This window comes from Sinohyriopsis cumingii, chromosome 16 (assembly GCF_028554795.1).
Source record: "Sinohyriopsis cumingii isolate HCF-2022 chromosome 16, ASM2855479v2, whole genome shotgun sequence".
Classification (NCBI taxonomy): Eukaryota; Metazoa; Mollusca; class Bivalvia; order Unionida; family Unionidae; genus Sinohyriopsis; species Sinohyriopsis cumingii.
The window spans coordinates 71,290,300-71,311,538 of record NC_142976.1 but is presented as its reverse complement, the minus strand read 5'-3'; the positions used below and the strand labels follow the sequence as shown (position 1 = coordinate 71,311,538).

At 42.5% G+C, this 21,239-nt stretch overlaps 1 protein-coding gene across 3 annotated transcripts in view; it reads right to left on the bottom strand.

The window, feature by feature from the left end:
- LOC149780752 (stimulated by retinoic acid gene 6 protein-like) overlaps positions 1-21,239 on the bottom strand; it is a 176,746-nt gene that overhangs the window by 128,226 nt on the left and 27,281 nt on the right. For all 3 annotated transcript variants that reach the window (XM_089937823.1, XM_089937824.1, XM_089937822.1), the window contains one exon: positions 17,594-17,685. In XM_089937823.1, coding sequence (XP_089793949.1) covers positions 17,594-17,685 — 92 coding nt within the window. The remainder of the gene's footprint in view (positions 1-17,593; positions 17,686-21,239) is intronic.

The window sequence follows — 21,239 nt, the reverse complement described above, 5'->3', positions numbered from 1 at the left end:
TTCACCAATCCGAACACGCGTTACAAAATTCAGTCAGTCCGCATCCAATCCGAAGAGAGCAGTCTGTGACGTCATGTGGTCTATATAGATTCACTAGCGCCTGTGTGCTGTCAATCTATGCGACAGTGATTCAACATGACGGAAACTCAGAAAACGATCCATTGGGGTGCACCAGCAGGGGAGACTGCCCAAGGGAACCCGGACTTACTTTCAGAAGAGGTACATTGGGATTTTGTGGATTTTCTTACCTCGCAAGAATTTGTTCTGGAACCTTCGTCTCATTCTTCATTACCGCAAGTGGAGAATTTTAGACAGAGACAGAAAGAAGAATTGGAGAAATTTATGCAACGACAAAAGGAAGCGGAACAAGCTTTTCTCCTACAGCAATAGCAACAGCAACAAGAAGAGGTAAGAAAAAAACAAGAAGAAGAAGAAGTAGCAGCAAAGAAACAAGAGGGTGAAAATCAAACGGCTACGGTACTGTTGGACATTTTAGCGGAGTTAAGAAGTCTGAAACAAATGTATCAGACTTCTTTATCACGACCGAAGAGAATACGACCTTCCCGAGCTAAACACACCAACCCTGTGACTAAGCCTATCGTACCACCCTTAGTGATTTCAACCCAATCATCATCATCAGAAGTAGGCCTCGGCCGTGGCAAAGGCTTAAGACAGTTAAAGTTGATTGCTTAAACTCACCCCTACACCAAAAAAGGCCCTTTTCAGGGCCACCCACTTCTCTCGAAAAGAGATAGCCTTTCAATTTGCCAATAACTCAAAAATCAACAAAAAAAAAAACATTTTACCCTTATAGTACATGTCTGTGTATGAGTGTGTGAGTGTAGCTTCTTATTTTAAAATCAAAACTCAAAGACACTTACCTTATATAATTAATGTATTCTTTTCTCCATAGTTACAATCCAATTCACAATTCACAACAGAACACTTTATAATTACATTCACTTCTTCTGTTTCTTTTTTTACTCTCTCTTTTTTTCAATTTCTTCACCGTCACAGTCTTTTCCTCCTCTTCCTCCTCACTTTCTTCCCTTCTTCTTTTCTTCACCCGGCTGCTTTCTTCCTCTGAAGAATCTCTCTCTTCTTCTGAAGAATCCCTCTTTTCTTCCAACTCCTCTTGTTTCTTTTTTGGGCAATCTGGAGACCAATGTCCTTTTTCTTTACAATAATAACAGGTATCTTGACTTTTGTCTTTTCTAGCCCCTGTTTTTGTTCTTTTTTGACGGTCTGGACACTCTGAAGATCAATGCCCTTTATTCTGACAGATATAGCAAGTATCTTGACTTTTATCTCGAAAGGAAGGAGAGTAGTCCGTCGGCTGGTCTGAAGAGAATTTTCTAATGACCCCTCGCAAAGCTCTGATGAAACGTTCTATCTGGGTAGTCTCTTCCATCGTTGTGCTCGGTTTGAGAGTGAAATGAATAGTGAAAGGACAAGACACACACCCTTTTTATATACGCTGGTTTGCCATGACTATAAATTAGTCTATGGTGTTTAAACTTGAGTAATTTGACGTTTTGCACTCAAGATGAAACGATCCTATTCATTCGAGAAGAAAGAAGAAGAAGAAAGTAAGAGGCAGAAACGTGATCTATCGCCTCGTACCAGGGCTGAAGTCTTGGCACAAATTCATGCCAGTGATTTTGAAGAGGACATGAGTGAACCAGAATCCGAACCCTCTAAACAAAGTTCACCACTCTTAGTCAACCCTGAAAAGTACTATTCCATTCGAGAGACGGAAAAGCGCTCCTCTAGAAAATTTAGAACCACGGCTTACACCTACACAGTGAAGTTTAAAGATTTCAAGTCCGACGTACCATTGGAGAAAGCAGAAGGGTTTATCACCGAGATGTGGGATTTTTTGCTCACCGCACTCAAGCGACAATGTCAACCCAAAGAAGACGATCGCTTGACACTATCCATAGATCACGACAGCTTGAAATCCCCTGTTTGGATCGAGTTTAGCAGACCCGCAGAACTAACCCCTTCCAAAGTCATGGACAAGATTCAACACGTACAACAATCTAATGACCAGTTTGACATCACCGATGGTAAAGCCACACTGAAAATGGCCCACGTCTCTCCTCCTCAAGGGACCGGACAACGCAATAAGGTGTTATTGGTGAACGACCTTCGCAACACCAAAAAGAGTCTCGTGCAAATTCACAATTCTCAAGACCAGATGTGTTTAGCCCGAGCCATCGTGGTGGGACGAACCTATGCCAACAAGAACGACACGGTAGAATGGAAAAGAGCCTGGAAAACTATTCAACGATCCGACCGAGCCAAACAACGAAACGAAGCAGAACTCCTGTTACAACAAGCCGGACTGTCCAAAGACACACCCTGTGGCATTCCTGAGATGCAGAAATTGCAAGATGTCCTAGCTCCACTCTACACCTTGAAAGTGCACCCTCAAGAAATGCGCGGACCTCTGTTGTTTCGAGGGAAAGACTTTAAGAACGGAAAATACATTCATGTCTATTATCACGATGACCATTTCGATACCATTACCACTATCACTGGATTCCTGGGATACAGTTATTACTGTGAGAAATGTGACTATGGCTATAACAATCGAGAGCAACACAAACATTGCGGATGGAAATGCCCAGGATGTTTGGCCTCTCCACCCTGTCTGAGCGAAGGACAAGAAAGAGTACAATGTCCTGCTTGTCTGCGCACGTTTGTCATCCCTCCCTGTTACCAACAACATCTGAAAACGCAAGGTTCACAGCAGAAATGTGCTTGTCAACTGCTGAGATTGTGCCCTACGTATCGAAAAGGCCTACGTACCAATAATACCAAGGCACACGTATGTTCAGGAAAGAAAAAATGTCACATTTGTCACCACATCGTGGACTTGGAACACCAATGCTACGTGCAAAAATACCAACCCCCACCAGAGAAAGAGGACGGTCACAAGAAGAAAGGCAATTTCATCTTTTTCGATTTCGAATGCATGCAAGAGACTGGCATTCACATTCCTAATTTCTGCGTGGCTCATCGAGCGTGCGAGAAGTGCATTCAAGAACCTATCTTCAGTCATTGCCCTCACTGCAGCAAGATTCCCGTAGGGCGTGAAAAAATCTTTCGAGGACCGAACACGTTAGCCGATTTTGCCCAATGGGTCTTAGATCCCATCGACAAGACGTGGAGCCAAGAGGACATCGAACGTTACGGAGATTGTCATCGTCATGCCACGGTGATGGCTCACAGTTTCTCCGGATACGATGGACAGTTTCTTTTGAGGTACTATACGGAACATGGCACCGAACGTCCTAAAGTCACTTTGAACGGAGCCAAAATCATTTTCATGCAAGTGGGACAAGTGCAGTTTCAAGATTCGATGAGTTACTTGGCCATGCCTTTGAGTCGAATGCCTAAAACGTTTGGAATGACAGAAATGGCTAAAGGTTATTTTCCTCACTTTTTCAATACGGAAGCCAATCAACACGCCGTTCTACCCCATTTGCCTGAGGCTCACTATTACGACCCCGACAACATGCGTACCGAACAACGAGAAGCTTTCTACGCTTGGTACCAGACTCACGCCTCCGACCCTTTCGACTTTCAGGAAGAAATGCTAAAGTATTGTCGTTCTGACGTGGACATTTTACGGCGTTGCTGTGGAAAATTTCGAGAACTGATCATGGAACACGGAGGGATCGACCCTTTGAAAGAAGCTTGCACCATTGCCAAAGCGTGTTCCTTAGTGTATCGAACGATTCATGCCTGAAAACACCGTGGCTGTCATCAGTCGTCAAACGACCCACTATGTCAAACGTCAATACTCGGTCAAAGCCCTACGTTGGTTACATTACTTGTGCGACAAGGAAGACAAATGGATTCAGCATGCCCGCAACGGAGGAGGCGAAAAGACCATCGGAACGTATTCGGTCGATGGCTGGGACTTAGAAAACCCCAAGATCGTGTACGAGTTTAAAAGTTGCTTCTTTCACGGATGTCCCGTCTGTTACCCTGATCGTAGCACTAAAAATCAGTTTTTACAACGAACCATGGAAGACTTGTACGAGGACACTTGTCAGCGACGCCTAAAGTTAGAACAGCAAGGATACCAAGTGGTGGAAATGTGGGAACACGAGTACGATCACCGTATGAAAACCGATCCCGAGTTTAAACGTGCCGTGGAAAGTTACAAGCTGATGGACCCCCTAAACCCGAGGGATAGTTTGTACGGAGGAAGGACCAATGCCACCTGTTTGCTGTACCAAGCCGACGAAGAGAAAGGAGAAGAAATCAAATACTTGGACGTGTGTTCGCTGTATCCTTACGTGTGCAAATATTGTCCCTTTCCTGCAGGGCACCCGCAATTGTTCACGGAAGACATCGACCTGAAAAACATTCGACAATACGAAGGCTTGATCAAGTGTAAAGTTTTGCCTCCCACGAACCTATACCATCCCGTCTTACCTCACCATTGTCAAGGCAAACTGATGTTTCCCTTGTGCCGTACTTGTGCCGAAACGTGCAACCAAGACCAACCTTGTCAGCACACCCAGGAAGAACGTGCCTTGACGGGAACCTGGATCAGCGTAGAATTGTTCAAAGCTCTGGACATGGGATACCAACTGTTAGAAGTGTACGAAATTTGCCACTTTCCCAAGACACAACAATACCACAAGGGTGACCCCAGTCAGAAAGGCATTTTCGCCGACTACGTGGATGCCTTTTTGAAACTGAAGCAAGAAGCCAGCGGCTATCCTTCCTGGTGTCACACTTCCGAAGACGAAAAGACATTCAAAGAGAAATACTATGAACAAGAAGGCATCACTTTAGACCATATCGAGAAAAACGAAGGCAGGCGGTCGTTTGCCAAAGTGATGTTAAATTGCTTGTGGGGTAAAATGGCACAACGACCGTGTTTACCCAAGACAGAATAGTTGACAGAACCTTCCCGCTACTTTCAGATGATTCACGACAAAACCAAATACATGAAACACGTGGACGTCGTTCGAGAGGATTTGATCTTGGTCAATTACGAAGAAGATCTGGACTTTGTACAAGACGACCACTTTGGAAATGTCATCATTGCGGCTTACGTGACAGCTCATGCTCGCTTAAAATTGTACGAAGCTTTAGAACTGTTTGGGGAACGTGTCCTGTACTTTGACACGGACAGTTGCATTTACATCCATCACCCGAGTCAACAGCACTATCACATCGAAGGAGACCGTTTAGGAGCCTGGACAGACGAACATCCCGACGACAAGATTCTAAGTTTCGTCAGTGGTGGTCCCAAAAATTACGGCTACGAATACCGGGACCCACAAGGAGAATTGCACACGACGTGTAAAGTGAAAGGATTGACTCTGAATTATCGTACCAGTCGTGTGGTGAACTTTGGGGTATTGAAAGAAGCCTTGCAATCGGGAGAGGATGCAAACTTTAAAGTGACCACCTATGAACCGAACAAAATTGTACGTTTACCCACTCACCACATCGTCAGTCGACCCTTGGAAAAAGTCTATCAAATCGTGTACCAGAAGCGAGTGCGACTTCCCAATCATTTCACCTTACCGTATGGACACGTCGGTATTGGTCTGTATATAAAAAGAAACCCTAGGCAAGATCGATAGTTCATTGTGACTACCAAGACCGAGCGAACAAGATGAATACTTTCAGAGAAACACAAAACAAGTTTAGACAGGCACAATTCAAGTGTGGGGCTTTTGAAGTGGAATGCGATTGTGAGCCTTGCGACTTTTCAACCTGTGTTAGTGACGGTGCCAGAAGAACCCGTCACCCAGGACGGGACTGTCGTGGACAGGCCTGAAAGACCCTTTCGGGAGGACACTTGTGTGACCTTACCCCCTACTATAGAACTGGTTAGAACATTACCCAAAACATGTTGTACAGACATTTGTGTTTATTCCACGTTCATCGTTATCATGTGCCTTTTATCCTTATACTTAAGCCTTTGGGTTTTATGTATTTTTGTCTTTCGTATTCATGTTTGAAACATTCAATAAACGTGTTCTGAAAAAAGTATATAAACTCTTGTCTTGTTTGTTTTCGTGTCACAAGTGACATTTCTCACACTATGGCTACCTCTGCTGTCTCTGCTCCCTCTTCCTCTACTGTCAAAGTCATCGACGAACACTTAGATCGTGCCAGTTGGGAGGCTTTGTATCTTCGCCATCCCTTTAACATGCTCATTGCTGGACCTAGCGGTTGAGGCAAAACCGAATTCGTCAAACGTTTGATCGAACATAAACATCATTTGATCGATCGGCCACCTCAGCGGATCGTGTGGTGTTACAAAGAGTGGCAATCGGCGTACAGCCTCTTGCGAGAAAGTCAAGACGATTCCATCGTGTTTGTGGAAGGCATTCCTAAAGAAGACGATGGCATCGTCTCTGACTCCCGTCTAACCCATTTGGTCATTTTTGACGACATGTTAGGAGAAGACGAAGAAGAAATTAAACTGTGGTTCACGCGCAAAGGGCATCACCGTAATGCCAGTGTCGTTTACATCACCCAAAATTTGTTTCAACAAAGTAAAGCCCATCGCACCATCAGTCTCAATGCGCATTATGTGGTCTTCTTTAAAAGCCCTCGAGATAAATCGCAAGTGCAAGTCTTAGCCAAACAGTTAGGAACGCCTTGGCTGACTCAGGCGTACGACGATGCCACTCAAACTCCACACGCCTATTTACTCGTCGATTTGAAACCTACGACCCCCGAGGATTTGTGATTTCGTACCCACTTGTTTCACCACTGGTGCCAAGACGGAGGGCCTGTCCTGTACACGTCTCCGTCCTCGACTTAATTTCACTCCACAAAAAAAATCTATAAAAACCTCAGGCCCTTTTCGTCTGTCTCACACAGCGTCAACATGACGTCCCTTCAGTCGCATCTTCCCGTCAAATTGATTCGTGCCTTGTATGGCATCAGTCGAGAAAAAAATCCACAGATACGAGCTCGTGTCTTAGAAGCTAGTCTCAAAGAAGTCTTACGATGGTTCACGGTGACGGCACGTCAATTACTCCAAGGAATCATTCAGATTCCTCATCAAACCAAACGCTTTTTCGATCGAAACAAAGTCGCTTTGGTCCAACTGGCCGATCCCCGCATCGACACTCAAACCAAAAAACAAATCATTTTGAAACCTGGAGGGAGCGGTACTCTAGGAGGGGTCATCATTCGCTCTCTCTTAAGATGGGATCCTAATGCCCCCAAACTTCTCCCCAAGAAAAAAGTCCAACGAAGCCCCAAGAAGAAGAAAAAGACCAGGTCCCCAAGAAGAACTTCTCCAGTGGCGGGACCCTCCTCTGACCAGACACCACCCCAGAAAAAGAAAAGAAGGCCCCCAGAAAAAGAAACAGAGAAAAAGTCCCCAGAAAAAGAAAAGTCCACAGAAGAAAACTAGTCGCAAGAGAGGCACCTCGGCCAGGACGCAACTTTACACTCGCAAACCACGACCTGCCACGGCGGTGACCGCATCTCCGGTAGCCTCACGTTCATCCACTTCTCCGTTGATGACACCAAGAATTGAAGAGTACTTGGAGACGTTGATCACACCAAGAACTTCTCCGTTGATGACCCCAAAAATTACTTCCCCAGTGGTAGGACCCTCCAATTTAGTGGCAGTGGCTGCTGCTCACAAAGTACCTTCTCCCAAAATCAAAGTCCAAGAAAGATCGGGCATGTTACAAAGTTTACTGGATTTGTCCAAGCAAGAACTGGCTCGATTTAGTCCGTTACGTACCCCTGCACGACGTGTCATGCCTGTCCTCAAATTGATACGACGTAAAGACAATCAGTGGCGACGCGTTCCAGTATAAAAAAGGTGTGTGACCAAGTAGGGTATCAGTGTTTTTTCGTGCTCCTGAAGACTCAAAGATGTCACTCTCCAGAAAACCCCAAGGAAAGAAAAGAAAAGGACTACCACCACGTTTAATCAAACATGGGGACATGTTATCTGTCCTGTCCAAAGCTTCTCCACCTCTACGAAAAAAAACTCATTCAATCGGCCTCCAAAGAGGTCATCGATACCGTGTGCGAATGTTGTTTGAACGTCTTGAAAGGCACGATTCCTTTGTCCAAACACTAGAAACAATGCTTAAGCAAACATCGTCACGCTCTTCGCCAAATGGTTCAAAAGAAAATTCCGATTCGTCAAAAAAAGAAGATGTTGGTCCAACGTGGAGGCATTTTACCTCTCTTGTTAGGCCCCTTACTGAAAGGAGTCTTGGGAACCATGTTGGGAGGACTGGTGGGAGCAAGATAAAAAGGCCCTCGGAAGTCCCAAGATTTCAGAATCGACCCCTGACAACCCCATGGAAGGACGAAAACTAGCTTTAGTGCCTTACAAACGATGGATGGAATACCATCGGTGGCAAGAACAACGCACCCCGCATTTACCTCCCAATCCCCATTTGAGCGAGATGTCCCAGTTACAACACGAATTGCAGTCCTTGATGGATCGCCAAGATTTGTCCGAAACAGAAAAATCGCAAAAGTACGGTCAACTCTTGCAACGACTGCAACTCTTTCACCAGAAAGCTTTAGACGAAACAGCTCTACCCACTCTGAACGATTTTAAGACCTTGATGAAAAGTCCAGCACCATCACCAGTACCAGTACCAGTACCAGTACCACCACTACCAGTGATCAAGACAGAAAAAGGAGAAGAAGAAGAAGGGTTTCAAACTCCACCAGAAAAAGTACGCAAGTTAACAACACCACCTACCTCCAGAATTGGATGGATTAAAAAGATGATGGCAAGAGGAAAAGAAAGTGAAGACAGAAGTGAAGACAGAAGTGAAACAAGAACCGTAATCCCCCGCTCAGACATCCTCCTCTTCAACACCTATTGCCGGTCGCACACGCAAAGCATTGCAATCCAAGAAAATACCCCAAGAGAAAAAGAGTAGCATCCTCCAAGAGTGGGTGTCTTATTAACACACCAACCAACACAAAAAATGGAAAAAGTCTTAGCCAGCATTTATTACGATCCCTCGCATCCTGCAGGTTACGCAGAAGTTCAAAAATTGTATCGTGCTGCCAAAACTCGACTGAAAAGTCTCCGTTTACCTCAAGTGCAACGATGATTACAAGAACAAGCTACCTACACTTTACACAAACCCATTCGACGCAAGTTTGCCAGAAGTCGCACCCGAGTGGAAGGCATCGATCATCAATGGCAAGCCGATTTATCCGATGTCTCTCATTTGGCCAGCTACAATCGTGGCTACAAATATTTGTTTTGTGTCATCGACGTCTTTTCCAAATTTGCCTGGGTCGTGCCCTTGACTTCCAAATCGAGCAGCGAGTTAGTGCGAGCCCTGCAACGAGTGTTGAAACAAAGTGACCGTCACCCTCTTCGATGGCAAACGGACAAAGGCACCGAATTTCTGAACCAAGCTTTCCAAAAAGAATTAAAGAAACGTGACATTCATTTTTTTACCACCGAGAATCCCGAAACCAAAGCCAGCATCGTGGAACTTTTTCAACGCACTTTGAAAGAACGCATGTGGAAATATTTTACGCATCACCACACTCTGAAGTACATCGACATCTTACCGCACCTGGTGCAAGCGTACATCCAATCTTACCATCGAAGCATCGGACGTGTCCCGCAAGACGTGACTCCCGACAACGAAGTGTTGGTGTTTGAACGCCTGTTTGGTACGTCCCCGACGAGGGCTGTCCCCAAGAAAAGTGGAGAGTTGGCCGTAGGAGATTGGGTGCGCATTGGCAAAACCAAACGCACTTTCGACAAAGGTTACTTACCTAACTGGACGACCGAATTGTTTCGCGTGACTGGACGAGTGCATGGCCGTCATCCTGCCGTCTATAAATTGGAAGACATGAACGGAGAAGTGCTCAAAGGAACGTTTTATTTGCCCGAGTTACAACTTGTCACCAAAAAAGAAGACGACGTGTACGACATCGAAAGCATTCTCGAACGCAGAACCCGTAAAGTGGGCAAACGACGTGTCAAAGAAGTCAAAGTACGTTGGAAAGGATATCCACCCAGTTTTGATTCTTGGATCGACGCTTCGCAAGTCATCGACTATAAAAAGAAGTGACCATCATGCCCTTTCACACAGACGCAGCTACGTCGACCACTCCTCCTTCACCTAGTTCTTCTGTGCAAGATTTACAAAAACAACCCTTGTGGGTGTAGTGTGGAGAACGTGTGCCTAAAACGCAAATCGTCTTTTTCTGCCAAATCTTCGTGGTGTATTGTGTCATCGGGGCAGCCATCGCCAATTTGGTTTGCAACAAGGAGACAAACAATTGTGGACCATTTTATTGAGCAGTTGCATCGGTTACCTGCTTCCCAATCCCTCCCTGAAATTCTCTTCGAACGGGAACCACGGGAACCTTGTGTCCAGTGCCAGTGCCAGTACCACTCCAACAACAATCACAACCAGAACCTCATTTTGGGCGGAGACACGCCTCTGACGTCCAGTAACCCCTCGGACAGCCACAGAACTCTGGAATTATGAGTCACCAAAACCAATTTTACTTGACCTTACCCAGTGACAGTTCCATGGAGGTGTTCCCCAACAACACGTTGTGCTGTTACACGGCCAAATTACCTCAAGCCATCCAGTTAGATCACGAAACCCATTGGGAAGTGGCTTTGGTAGAAATGATTCACCCTACACAAATCCAAAACATCACCGAAAAGCAAAACACTTTTGAGGTCGAAATCCTGAACCAACAATTACAAGAAGTCATGAATGACATCGGGTTTTCAAGGGACACAAGACCATCCAACAATTCACCCTTCAATATCTACACCTTGAAAATTCCGGCAGGGTTTTATTTTAGTGGTCAACATTTGGTGGACACCATTACTTCCAGGTTCGAGTTAGCCTTTGGCAAAGCCCTGAACAGAGTAAAAAAAAGTGTCACCCTGGAGTACCATAAAGTGGCTCGTCGCTTACTGATGAAATTTCAGGATACCCAAACGTTATCCATCAGTTTTAATCGTGACTTGTTTGATATTTTAGGTGGAGACACAAAAATGGCTCCAAATTTTAAACCGAAGATCAACAGCAATACGGAATTTTACAAGTTTTTTCGATTCCCTGTAGAACTGAACCAAGGACTGAATTTGATGTTCGTGTACTCCGATGTGGTGGAGTATAACGTGGTGGGACACACCTCTGTGCCGTTACTGCGCGTCATTCCTTTCAAAGTGGATAGTACCACAACCAGTGACCAGGAAGGTGGAAACACTTACCACGTCCACCGGGAATTTGTACATCCTCATTATTTGCCTGTCAGCAAGTCGTATTTGGACACGGTCAACATTGCTATAAAAGGAGATTTGGGACAAAATATTCCATTCACCAAAGGAAAAGTCACGGTGAAACTCCATTTTCGAAAACGGTTCTCTCACGACTCGTAAGTCATGTATCCAGTGTATCGAGGGGTTACTCGACAGCAAGGACACGGTTTAGGAGATATGTTAAAATCGGCCTTTCGTTCGGTGGCCCCAGTCTTGAAACCGATGGTGACACGCGGATTGCACGCCTTGAAAGATGCGGCACTGACGCAAGGCAAAGAATTTCTCCAAAATGTCATCATCGACAAACAAAACCCTAAAGAAGCCTTCATGAGGGCAGGCAAAAATGTCTTGCTGTAAACAGGCAAAGACCTTTTGGGCCGACGCGAAACACCTATAAATGCCCTGCACGCTACCGAGTCAGGCATTCAGCAAGGACAAGGCAGAAAGAGACGACGAAGAAAACACCCTTTCACCAGACTTCACACGTCTAAAGCCAGAAAGGCAAAGAAAAGAAGAACCGTTCGAGACTTAGACGTTTTCGGTTATTGAGACACAGCAACAAACAAAATGATGCACCGAGAGTCTTGCGCCTGTTCCAAGACGGAACTGGATCTGTTTGCCATGCCACCCACCATGATGACCATGCAAGAATCCCAATGGGTGGAATTTCATCCCGTCTCCTCATTGACCGATTCCGCTCCCATCGAGTTTGAAATCAAAGGACAGCCCGAAGATTACATCGATTTGAATAGCGGTTACTTGTACTTGAAAGTCAAAGTTCAAGATAAGGATGGAAATGCTATAGACACTGAGCCAGTAGCTCCCGTCAACAATTTCATGCATTCCTTGTTTAGCGGAGTGGACTTGTACTTGAATAACAAACTAGTCAGTAGCAGCATGGATACTTACCCTTATCGAGCGTACCTGGAAAATCTCTTGACGTACGGAATAGACGTCAAGAACACTCATCTCAATGCCTGTGTGGTATGGGAAGTTGACGATGCAGGCGAATTTGAAACATTCAAAACTGATACAGCCAAAGACCACAATGCGGGATTTGTAGAACGAAGAGAGAGAATCAAAGACGGACACAGTTTAGAACTGATTGATCGTTTGCATTTGGACATGTGGTTGCAAGAAAAATATTTGCTGAACGGGGTGGATGTCCGCCTGAGACTGAATCGCAGCAGTGCCGCTTTCCATTTAATAGCTGATAGTGACGATAATTACAAAACCAAAATCCAAGAAGCCAGACTCTACGTACGCCGTGTGGAAGTGTTACCTTAAGTGGGAAACGACATCAGTCAGACGTTGAGCAGAACGACCGCCAAGTATCCGATCCGACGCGTAGAAGTGAAAACCTTCACCATTCCTAGGTGACAGCGATCCATGATTGAAGATCATCTGTTCCAAGGACAGTTACCCAAACGTTTGATTGTTGGTATGGTCGAGAATACAGCCTTCAACGGAGCTATCGCTAAAAATCCTTTCTACTTTCAACACTTTGACGTGTCCAAGATCGAAGCCAGTCGCGATGGCAAGACCTTGTGTACCCGACCTTTCGAACCTAACTTTGACAAGAAGAATTACTTGAGGTCGTACTTGTCGCTGTACGAAGCCACGGGACAGTTAGGAACCGACACCAGTCACGGCATTACGTACGAGGATTATGCAGGAGGCTACACTTTGTGGGATTTCGATTTCACTCTAGACCAAGGCAGCGACGAGGGACATTTCCACCCTATAAAATCTGGCCAGATTCGTGTGGAACTTCAGTTTACAAAGCCACTGGACGAGACAGTGAACGTCATCCTGTATGCAGAATTCGATAATACCATAGAAATCAACAGTTTGAGAGAAGTCATTCTAGATTACTAGAAGCTATGGAAGACTGTTATCCCTCTTTACCTAGTGGAGAAGCTTTGAAGATTGAATGTGAGGAGACCGTGGAAGGAGAATCCCAACACAAAGACGAAAAGGACATCGTGATCAAGTCGAGATGTCCAGAACAAGAACAGCAATTGGTCTCCTACTGTGCTACATACCTGGCAGACACAATTACGACATGGATGAAGCATGATTACTATGGATGTCAAAACATCAGTCAAGAAGAAAAATTCAACGAATATCTGGACGAAGCTTGGAGTCTGTTTAACAAAGACGTGTTATGTTGGTGGTATAAAGACTTGCGTGAACATTTCTGTCCTCCATTAACGACTCGAGACATCCATTACATCAAAACCCTCTTTGACAAATTCAAAGAGAAAGTCGAGATCGAAATTGATCACTTATTATCAGCAAAAGAACATTTAGTGACTTATTTTGATCGTGATTTTTCTAGAAACGATGAGAAAGTAAATCGTTGATTTTGTGACTAGTATGCTTATTTTGTTGTCCTCAGCTAGGAAACGTAGTGTCCATCCATGACTCAATGACTTGCAACAGTGGAAATCACAATTTCATTCACAACGTTGCCAACCCTGTTTACAGTAGAGTGTAAATTGAAAAAAATGTTTGATGTTATATTGTTGGATTATTGTTAAAAAATGTTAGAGTTGTTGGTTAGTGTTAAGTGATTTTTGAATAAAAAATGATGTGTTTTGAAAAAAATGCCTTTGTGATTTGTTTGGCTATAAGAATGTTTGATTCAAGCTCTTTGACTTCTTACTATCCCTCTCATGACACTCATTGAACATTGCGGCTCGAAAACCGTGGAGGGATGTTTTCCTTCACGTCCGCGCTTTGACTTTAAGAACCGGGTTGTTTCCAGTCTAACCATCCATTGTCGACTCATCCTCCTACGAAGATGTGCTCCAAACTAGCTAAGCTAAACGAAGCCTACGTGAATTTGCATATGGTCAGACACAGTCTGATACCGAAGCCAGAAGAGATAGAGAATGTGAGAATGCTAAAGGTCACTGAAGACTTGATAAAAGAACTCTTCAGAGAAGAAGTGAACAGGGAGAAAGAAGAATGGACAGAGAAGTACAGACTTCAGAGACAGCAGCAACAACAACAACAACAGCAGCAGCAACAGCAGCAGGAACCTGAACCTGAGAGAGGATTTGTCGATTGTCGTATCGACACCAAAGAGTTCTTCTTCTCTTTCCGAAGAAGCAGACCTATCGCCAGAAAGTCTATCCTCAGAGGACATCGCATTCTTAGAAACTAAAAGATTGCCATAGCAAAAAAAAAACAACAAAAAAAAACAGCCCTTTTCAGGGCTACCCAATACTCTAGAAAAGAAATAACAATCAATTTGCCAATGTGTGTAGGTAGAGTAGCGTGAATATAAACACTAACTCTTTTTTATAGTGTGAGGGTATGTGTTTGTGTTTGTAACATCTCACGTACGTTGGTGTGGATAGTAGATTAAGATCATGTTTTTTTTGGCTGTTTGAGGTGTGGGGAGAGTAGATTTGGGGGGGGGTTTGATTGGATTGCTTTGCGTATGTGAATAGTATCTTGGAGTGATTAATGAAAAAATTTTGTAGAATAGGAATGGGTAGTATAAAAAAGTGAGTGAATGTTTCTTTTAGGTCCGCGCGTTGTTTTTTGGTCATGATCTAGGTAAGATCAATTTTATGTTTTTTAGGGGGATGTTTTCCTTCACGTCCGCAGTTTTAGTATAAATTGAAACTCGTTCGGCAGTCCAGTTACCCTTGTTGATTGATCAACACCAGAATGAACACGAGACTGGCGAAACTGTTGGAACTTCATGTGCATCTGGAATCTGCCAGGCGCCTGTTGAACGAACTGGCCGCGGAGGCCATTGTGGAAGAAGAAAGGATGAGAGAGGAGGAAAGAAGAAATAAAGAAGAGGAGGAGAGAAGATACAAAGAAGAGGAGGAAAGAAGATACAAAGAAGAGGAGAGAAGATACAAAGAAGAGGAGGAGAGAAGATACAAAGAAGAGGAGGAGGAAAAGTAGAAAAGAAGAAGAAATTTCAGAATCCCAGAAACCGAAAATTGGGATTCTGAAGCCACATATCCTGCCTCTGCTCTCTCCCCCAAAAAAGTAAAAAGCAACTGGGGAACAAGATGTGTATGTGGCGCCAGGCCTGGAAGGTGCCACCATTAACCAGGTGTCCATGAAGTTCAAAAAAAAACCCAGCCCTTTTCAGGGCTACCCAATACTCTAGAAAAGAAATAACCATCAATTTGCCAATGTGTGTGTGTGTGTGTGTGTGTGTGTGTGTGTGTGTGTAGGTAGAGTAGTGTGAATATAAACACTAACTCTTTTTTCATAGTGCGAGTGTATGTGTTTGTGTGTTTGTGTTTGTAACTGCTCACGTAAGTTTGTGTGAATGGTAGATTATGGGTTTCTTTATTGTTTCTTAGCGTATGTAAAGAGTATAGTTTGGGTTTTGTAACCGCTCACGTACGATTGTGTGGATAGTAGATTATGGATTTTGTTTATTGTTTCTTAGCGTATGTGGAGAGTATAGTTTGGGTTTTGTAACCGCTCACGTACGATTGTGTGGATAGTAGATTATGGATTTTGTTTATTGTTTCCTAGCGTATGTGGAGAGTATAGTTTGGGTTTTGTAACCGCTCACGTACGATTGTGTGGATAGTAGATTATGGATTTTGTTTTAATGATTTGCGTGTGTAAATAGTAGATTTGAGGTTTGTTTATTGTTGCTTCACTTATGTGGATAGTATATTATATGAAATGAGAAAAGTAGGGGATGTTTTCCTTCACGTTCGCGCGTTGTTTGGTCATGATCTAGGTAAGATCAATTTTATGTCGGGGCATGTTTTCCTTCACGTCCGCGCTTTTCGTATAAGAACCCATAGTATTCTTCGTTCAAACCATTCTACAAAGAAGATGGCTTCGAACCACCTTGACAAAATGCAAAAATTGCAAGACGTTTTAGACAATTTAGGAATAATGGAGCAGATGTTAGTGAGACTCAATGAAGACCACTATTCCTATAGTCCCCATCGACTAAAGATGGAAATTAATAACTTAAGAAAAGTAAAGGACATAATAAGTGGTGTCATGAAAGAGATAAAGGAGGAGAAGGAAGATGAAGAGGAAAGGATAAGAATAGGAAAATGGAATGAAAAAATTGAAAAAGAAGAAGAAAATGAGAAGAGGAAGAAAGAAGAGGAGGAAGAGAAGAAGAAAGAAGAGGAGGAGAAAAAAAAAGAAGAAAAAGAGTGTAGGAGAGAAAATAAGAAGTTGGTGTAGAAAAAGAAGAAATTAGAAGCAGAAGAAGAAGAAGAAAAACCAAAGGCCCTTTTCAGGGCCACCCATATTTCTCGAAAAGAGAATGACTTTTCAATTGCCTACCCCTTTTTTAAATTTAAATTTAAATTTAAATTTAAATTTTTTTTTTTTAAAAAAAAATCCCATGTTCAATTCCCCTTGTCCTAAAGTAGTTTTTTTTCCTAACATGTTCAATTCCCCTTTGTCCCTAGACAAACCCAAACTCTATTCCCATGTTCAATTCCCCTTGTCCCTAGACAGACCCAAACTCTATTCCCCATGTTCAATTGCCTTTGTCCCTAGAATCGATATTTTTTTTCCATTGTTCGAATGCCTTTGTCGCTAATCTCAATATTTTCTTTTTTTTCCTTTCTCCAACGTTAAATTCCATTGTCGCTAATATTACCCAGGGTTTTTTGCCCATGTTAAATTTCCATTGTCGCTAATCTTACCCAGGGTGGTTAATGTTAAATTTCCATTGTCGCTAATCTTAACCAGGGGGTGTTTTTAATGCTAATTCCCATTGTCGCTAATCTCACCCCTTATACTACTCACATTGCATGGTACCTGAGCCTCCCATGATGTTCCTCACACGAGGCCAAGTACGCACACCTGAATAGTCAATACCGGTGGTGATATTCCAGATGGTGGAAGTAATATAAAAATACGATAGCAATAAAGAAATAACATTCAATAAGTTATTTACAGCTGTGTCTCCCTTAGCTTTTTGTTGTTAGTCACAACTATTTCAATGAAAGAAGTACTAAATTATTTTTTTAATGTCCGATTCTAAGAAGAAACTCGAGACATGATTGGCAGCAAATGCGCCAGTGGATGGATAATGAAGAATGTAATGTTCAGTTAACCTTATTTTTCTTTTAAAAATCATGCCAGTGTCGGAATGAGTGTGTCTGTATTTGTAGACGTCGTGTGAATCTATAAGCACCACCTTCACGTTCAAAGGAAACGTGTTCCAAAAATAAAAAAATAAACAACAAACAACAAAAATTAAACCATTTGCATTTGCTGCCAAGAGTTTATTGAAGTTGGTTTTATAAATATTTTTGCGCAAAAGGATTGCATACTCACGGCACATTGACTTCACCATCTGCTACCAATCTTTGTCCCCTAAGCAGAAGTTTCACGTGCTCTAGTTGACGAGGTTGTGCTAGTTTCCTTCTCTACAAAGTTAAAATGAAGGTAGTGTTACTTTTGGTACAGAAGAATCACTAGTGTAATTGGTGTTAGAAATAGTAGCCGTAGGAGGAGAAGTATTAGTAGCAGTTGTAGTAGTAGTATTTTTAATGCTAATAATAATAGTAGTATATTAGTAATTTTTGTAGTAGTGGTAGTAGTTGCAGTAATAGTAGTAGTATTGGTTGTAGTAGTAGTAGTTTGTAATACTAATAATATTATTACTATATTAGTATTTTTGTAGTAGTAGAAATACATTTAGAACATTTAGTCCTGTTCTAATACATTTTATTTATTTATTTATTTACTTCATCAATCTCGTATCATTTTTTTCAAAGCAATAACATTTTATGATGGCACTTAAAATTAGGTACAGTTTCTGTCAGGTTCTCTATCAAAGTATGAAAATGCATGGACTGTTTAAAATACTTTACTAGAACTTGCAACTTAAGTTAGATAGTGAAAACAGTGCTACGTTGGTACACTCTCAGATATTTGCAATGCAACCACAGACACACATGCAAACGATCCTAAACTATGCCCATGTCTGATTTTCTTTTGTCCGTCGTTATATTCTACATTGTGGTCAGGGTCATGTTCAGCGTGACGGGTTTCTATAACACCAGCATCTAAGTTTATGTTCTTGACTTTTTTGTAAATTAGGTAAGTGTAAGCGTCGACGCTGCTGCTGACAAGTTTGTTGTTCACGTACAATTTAACTTCAATGAACAAACAAGGCACGAAACTGTTGACAGAAACCACGCTACCATCGACGTCTAGATTGGTATTGTCCGTTTTGATGGCTTTCAATTTGATGTACCAGTATCTTTTATTCAGATCAAAGTTGTCTTAGGTTTGTCCTTTAATTTCAAACTCGATGGGAACTTAGGTTGTACTACAAAACACAAGATGGAATTTTACTCACTGTGACTCTTGCATCGTGATCACTGTTAGTGGCATGGCAAACAGATCTAGCTCTGATTTGGAGCACTCGCACGAATATCGGTTCATAATTTTTGGCTAGTTATAATTTAGTAACCAAAAACGTCCAAGCCTCTGACAATTCTTCGTCTCTGATTCTTTATTTGCCTTTTCTATGAGGTCTGTGTGATTTTCTAATTCTCTTTCGTCATTTTCCATACTGATACGTGGATAGTAACTCAGGTGATTCGATAGGAGTGTGGAGTGAATATATATAAGTGTTTTCGTACACTCGAAAATCATGTTACTGTTCAGATCAACACAACTGTACCTGCGCTCAGTAACGCTTGTTGCTTTTCTGGAGAGCCTTGATAAACTGATCATTGAAGAGAGATGAAATCGTATCAACGAGATTTCAAGCATTAAAATATCCTTCAATGACTTTCATGTTGTACTTATGCATTGGCAGGCGCTTATACTTTTTATAAAATGCCAGGATAAGTTTTGTCCAAGTGATGATGTACTTGTTCATTTAGTATTTCTATAAATTTGATCCCCAATGATATTCAAGACTTGAGTCTGAAAACTTTCTTATCAAGTCACTTCCCGAAGAACTTCATGGTTCAGCTGAAAGACTGATGTAATTTCGCAGCGCAGCAACACACAGTGTTCTTTGGAGACACATCAAGAGAACTGTTGCTGGGTAAAGTCAAATAAAATTGCTGATTCAGAGCTCAGTCGTTTTCGTCTCGAACGACTCCGCCAGTATCAAACGGGAATGACTCTCTTACGGTTATAAACGTTGGCTTTGACTTGAGTGGTTGGAGCTGGAATGGATACAGTTCTTGCTATTGTTTGTGGGGATGTTAATATGTAATGTATTCCCAGGTACATTCTTTCAAGGCCCTTTGAAACCGTTCAACAACACTCACTGTAATTTCAGCATTGTCAGTGGTAAAAATGGATTTGTTTCAATTCATTTTCAAATTGTTTACTGAAAAATTTAGTGCCTTAATCTGTATGCCATTGCAGAGGCTGTCAACCACATTGTTTCAAGCGGATATACGCTTAGGTGTTTACTTAGAAATGCCATTTAGCTGTTATTTACGTTGTTTGTTATAGCCAATAATGCGTAAAAAGTGCCCTTAAAACAAAACAAACACAACCATAACAATACCAACAACAAAAAACCCAAAACGACGATTTTCGAGGTTCGCACTAATTCTGAATCAATTTTGGAAGTAAGAGGGTAAATCTAGATCCATTTTAAAAACACGTCATTCACTCACGTAAATTAAATATTGGTAACCTAAACTGTACCAAACAAAGTAGGATACACCCATTAAATCGGATTGCCATCCATGATATACATCTGCTATCTTGGTTTGACTTGTTTTGAAGTTAAACTCGATTGGGTTTATGTAAGGTGTACATCGATTGTTTTGACAACCATTTCAGTGCATTCTCGAGAAGTACACTTCTGCATTTAGCTTCACCTACACGATACAGTTCTTGTATTCCTCCTTAGCCAGCAGCTTTTGGTAAGGTAAATGCTAACTAGAAGTGTGCCCATACTGAGGTTTAGCATGACACGTAATGACCGATTCTCTTATATTCTTGTAACAATTTGGATTGCCATGCTTTACGTGTCCAATGATTGTTGTTGTTGTTCTAGGGTTTAACGCCATTTTTCAGCACAAGATAGGCTATACATGGAGGCCAGTATAACTGGTGGAGCAAGAACCCTGGAAAACCCAGGGAAGAACCACCGACCCACGAGAACCTACTGGCAGGCTTTCCCAAGTACCCACGCTAGCCGAGCCTTGGACTCGAACCCACGCAGACAGAGGTGAGATGGCAGTGATCCGGAACGGTGAGCGCTTTAGACCACTCGGCCACTGGGGGCCCTACGTGTCCAGTCAACAGTAGGAGTGAGTTTGTTTACCTCCACATAGGTTCTTTTCTCTTTACTTCTCATTCACGTCTTTCATTTATATCATTCTGCTGCAGAGAACGTGGACATCATCTTTATTCAGACAGGTTTTAATTTCTTATCGAATTGTTATAAGTGAAAGTTTCAACGCTGCTGCAGAATTTGAGGGCAAAGGGGATTGAGCCGATGGGGTTCGGAAATGTTTAGCTCGTCTTCTCTCTCTCTCTCTCTCTCTCTCTCTCTCTCTCTCTCTCTCTCTCGTTTCCATAAGCGTGGCAGTATCTGTCGTCTTCGTTTTAACTTCTGTTTTTCATTCGGTTTTCATCAAATTCTTGAAATCTCTTAGAGTAGGTTTGGTTATTTCATCTAATGCTTGTGGTGAAACAGTTGAAGACCTTGCAATACGCATCCGTACCATTGTGATTTTTTCCGTTTCTGAAGAGTCTGGTTGATCCATGAACAGTTGTAGATCTTATTATAAGTTTGCTTCCTCCCACTGTGGCAATCCAGATGAAAATCCGATACGTTCCTTTATCATTCGCGTCTGCCAGCGATAAGATTTCCTTGTTTCTCATGAATATAAATAAACCTGCTGAACCAATCACGAGAACTAGGCAACGTTTCTTGCAATGTTGACACAGTTCGTCTTTTCATGTTGTTTCTCTTTCAAACATATAAACAGACTGA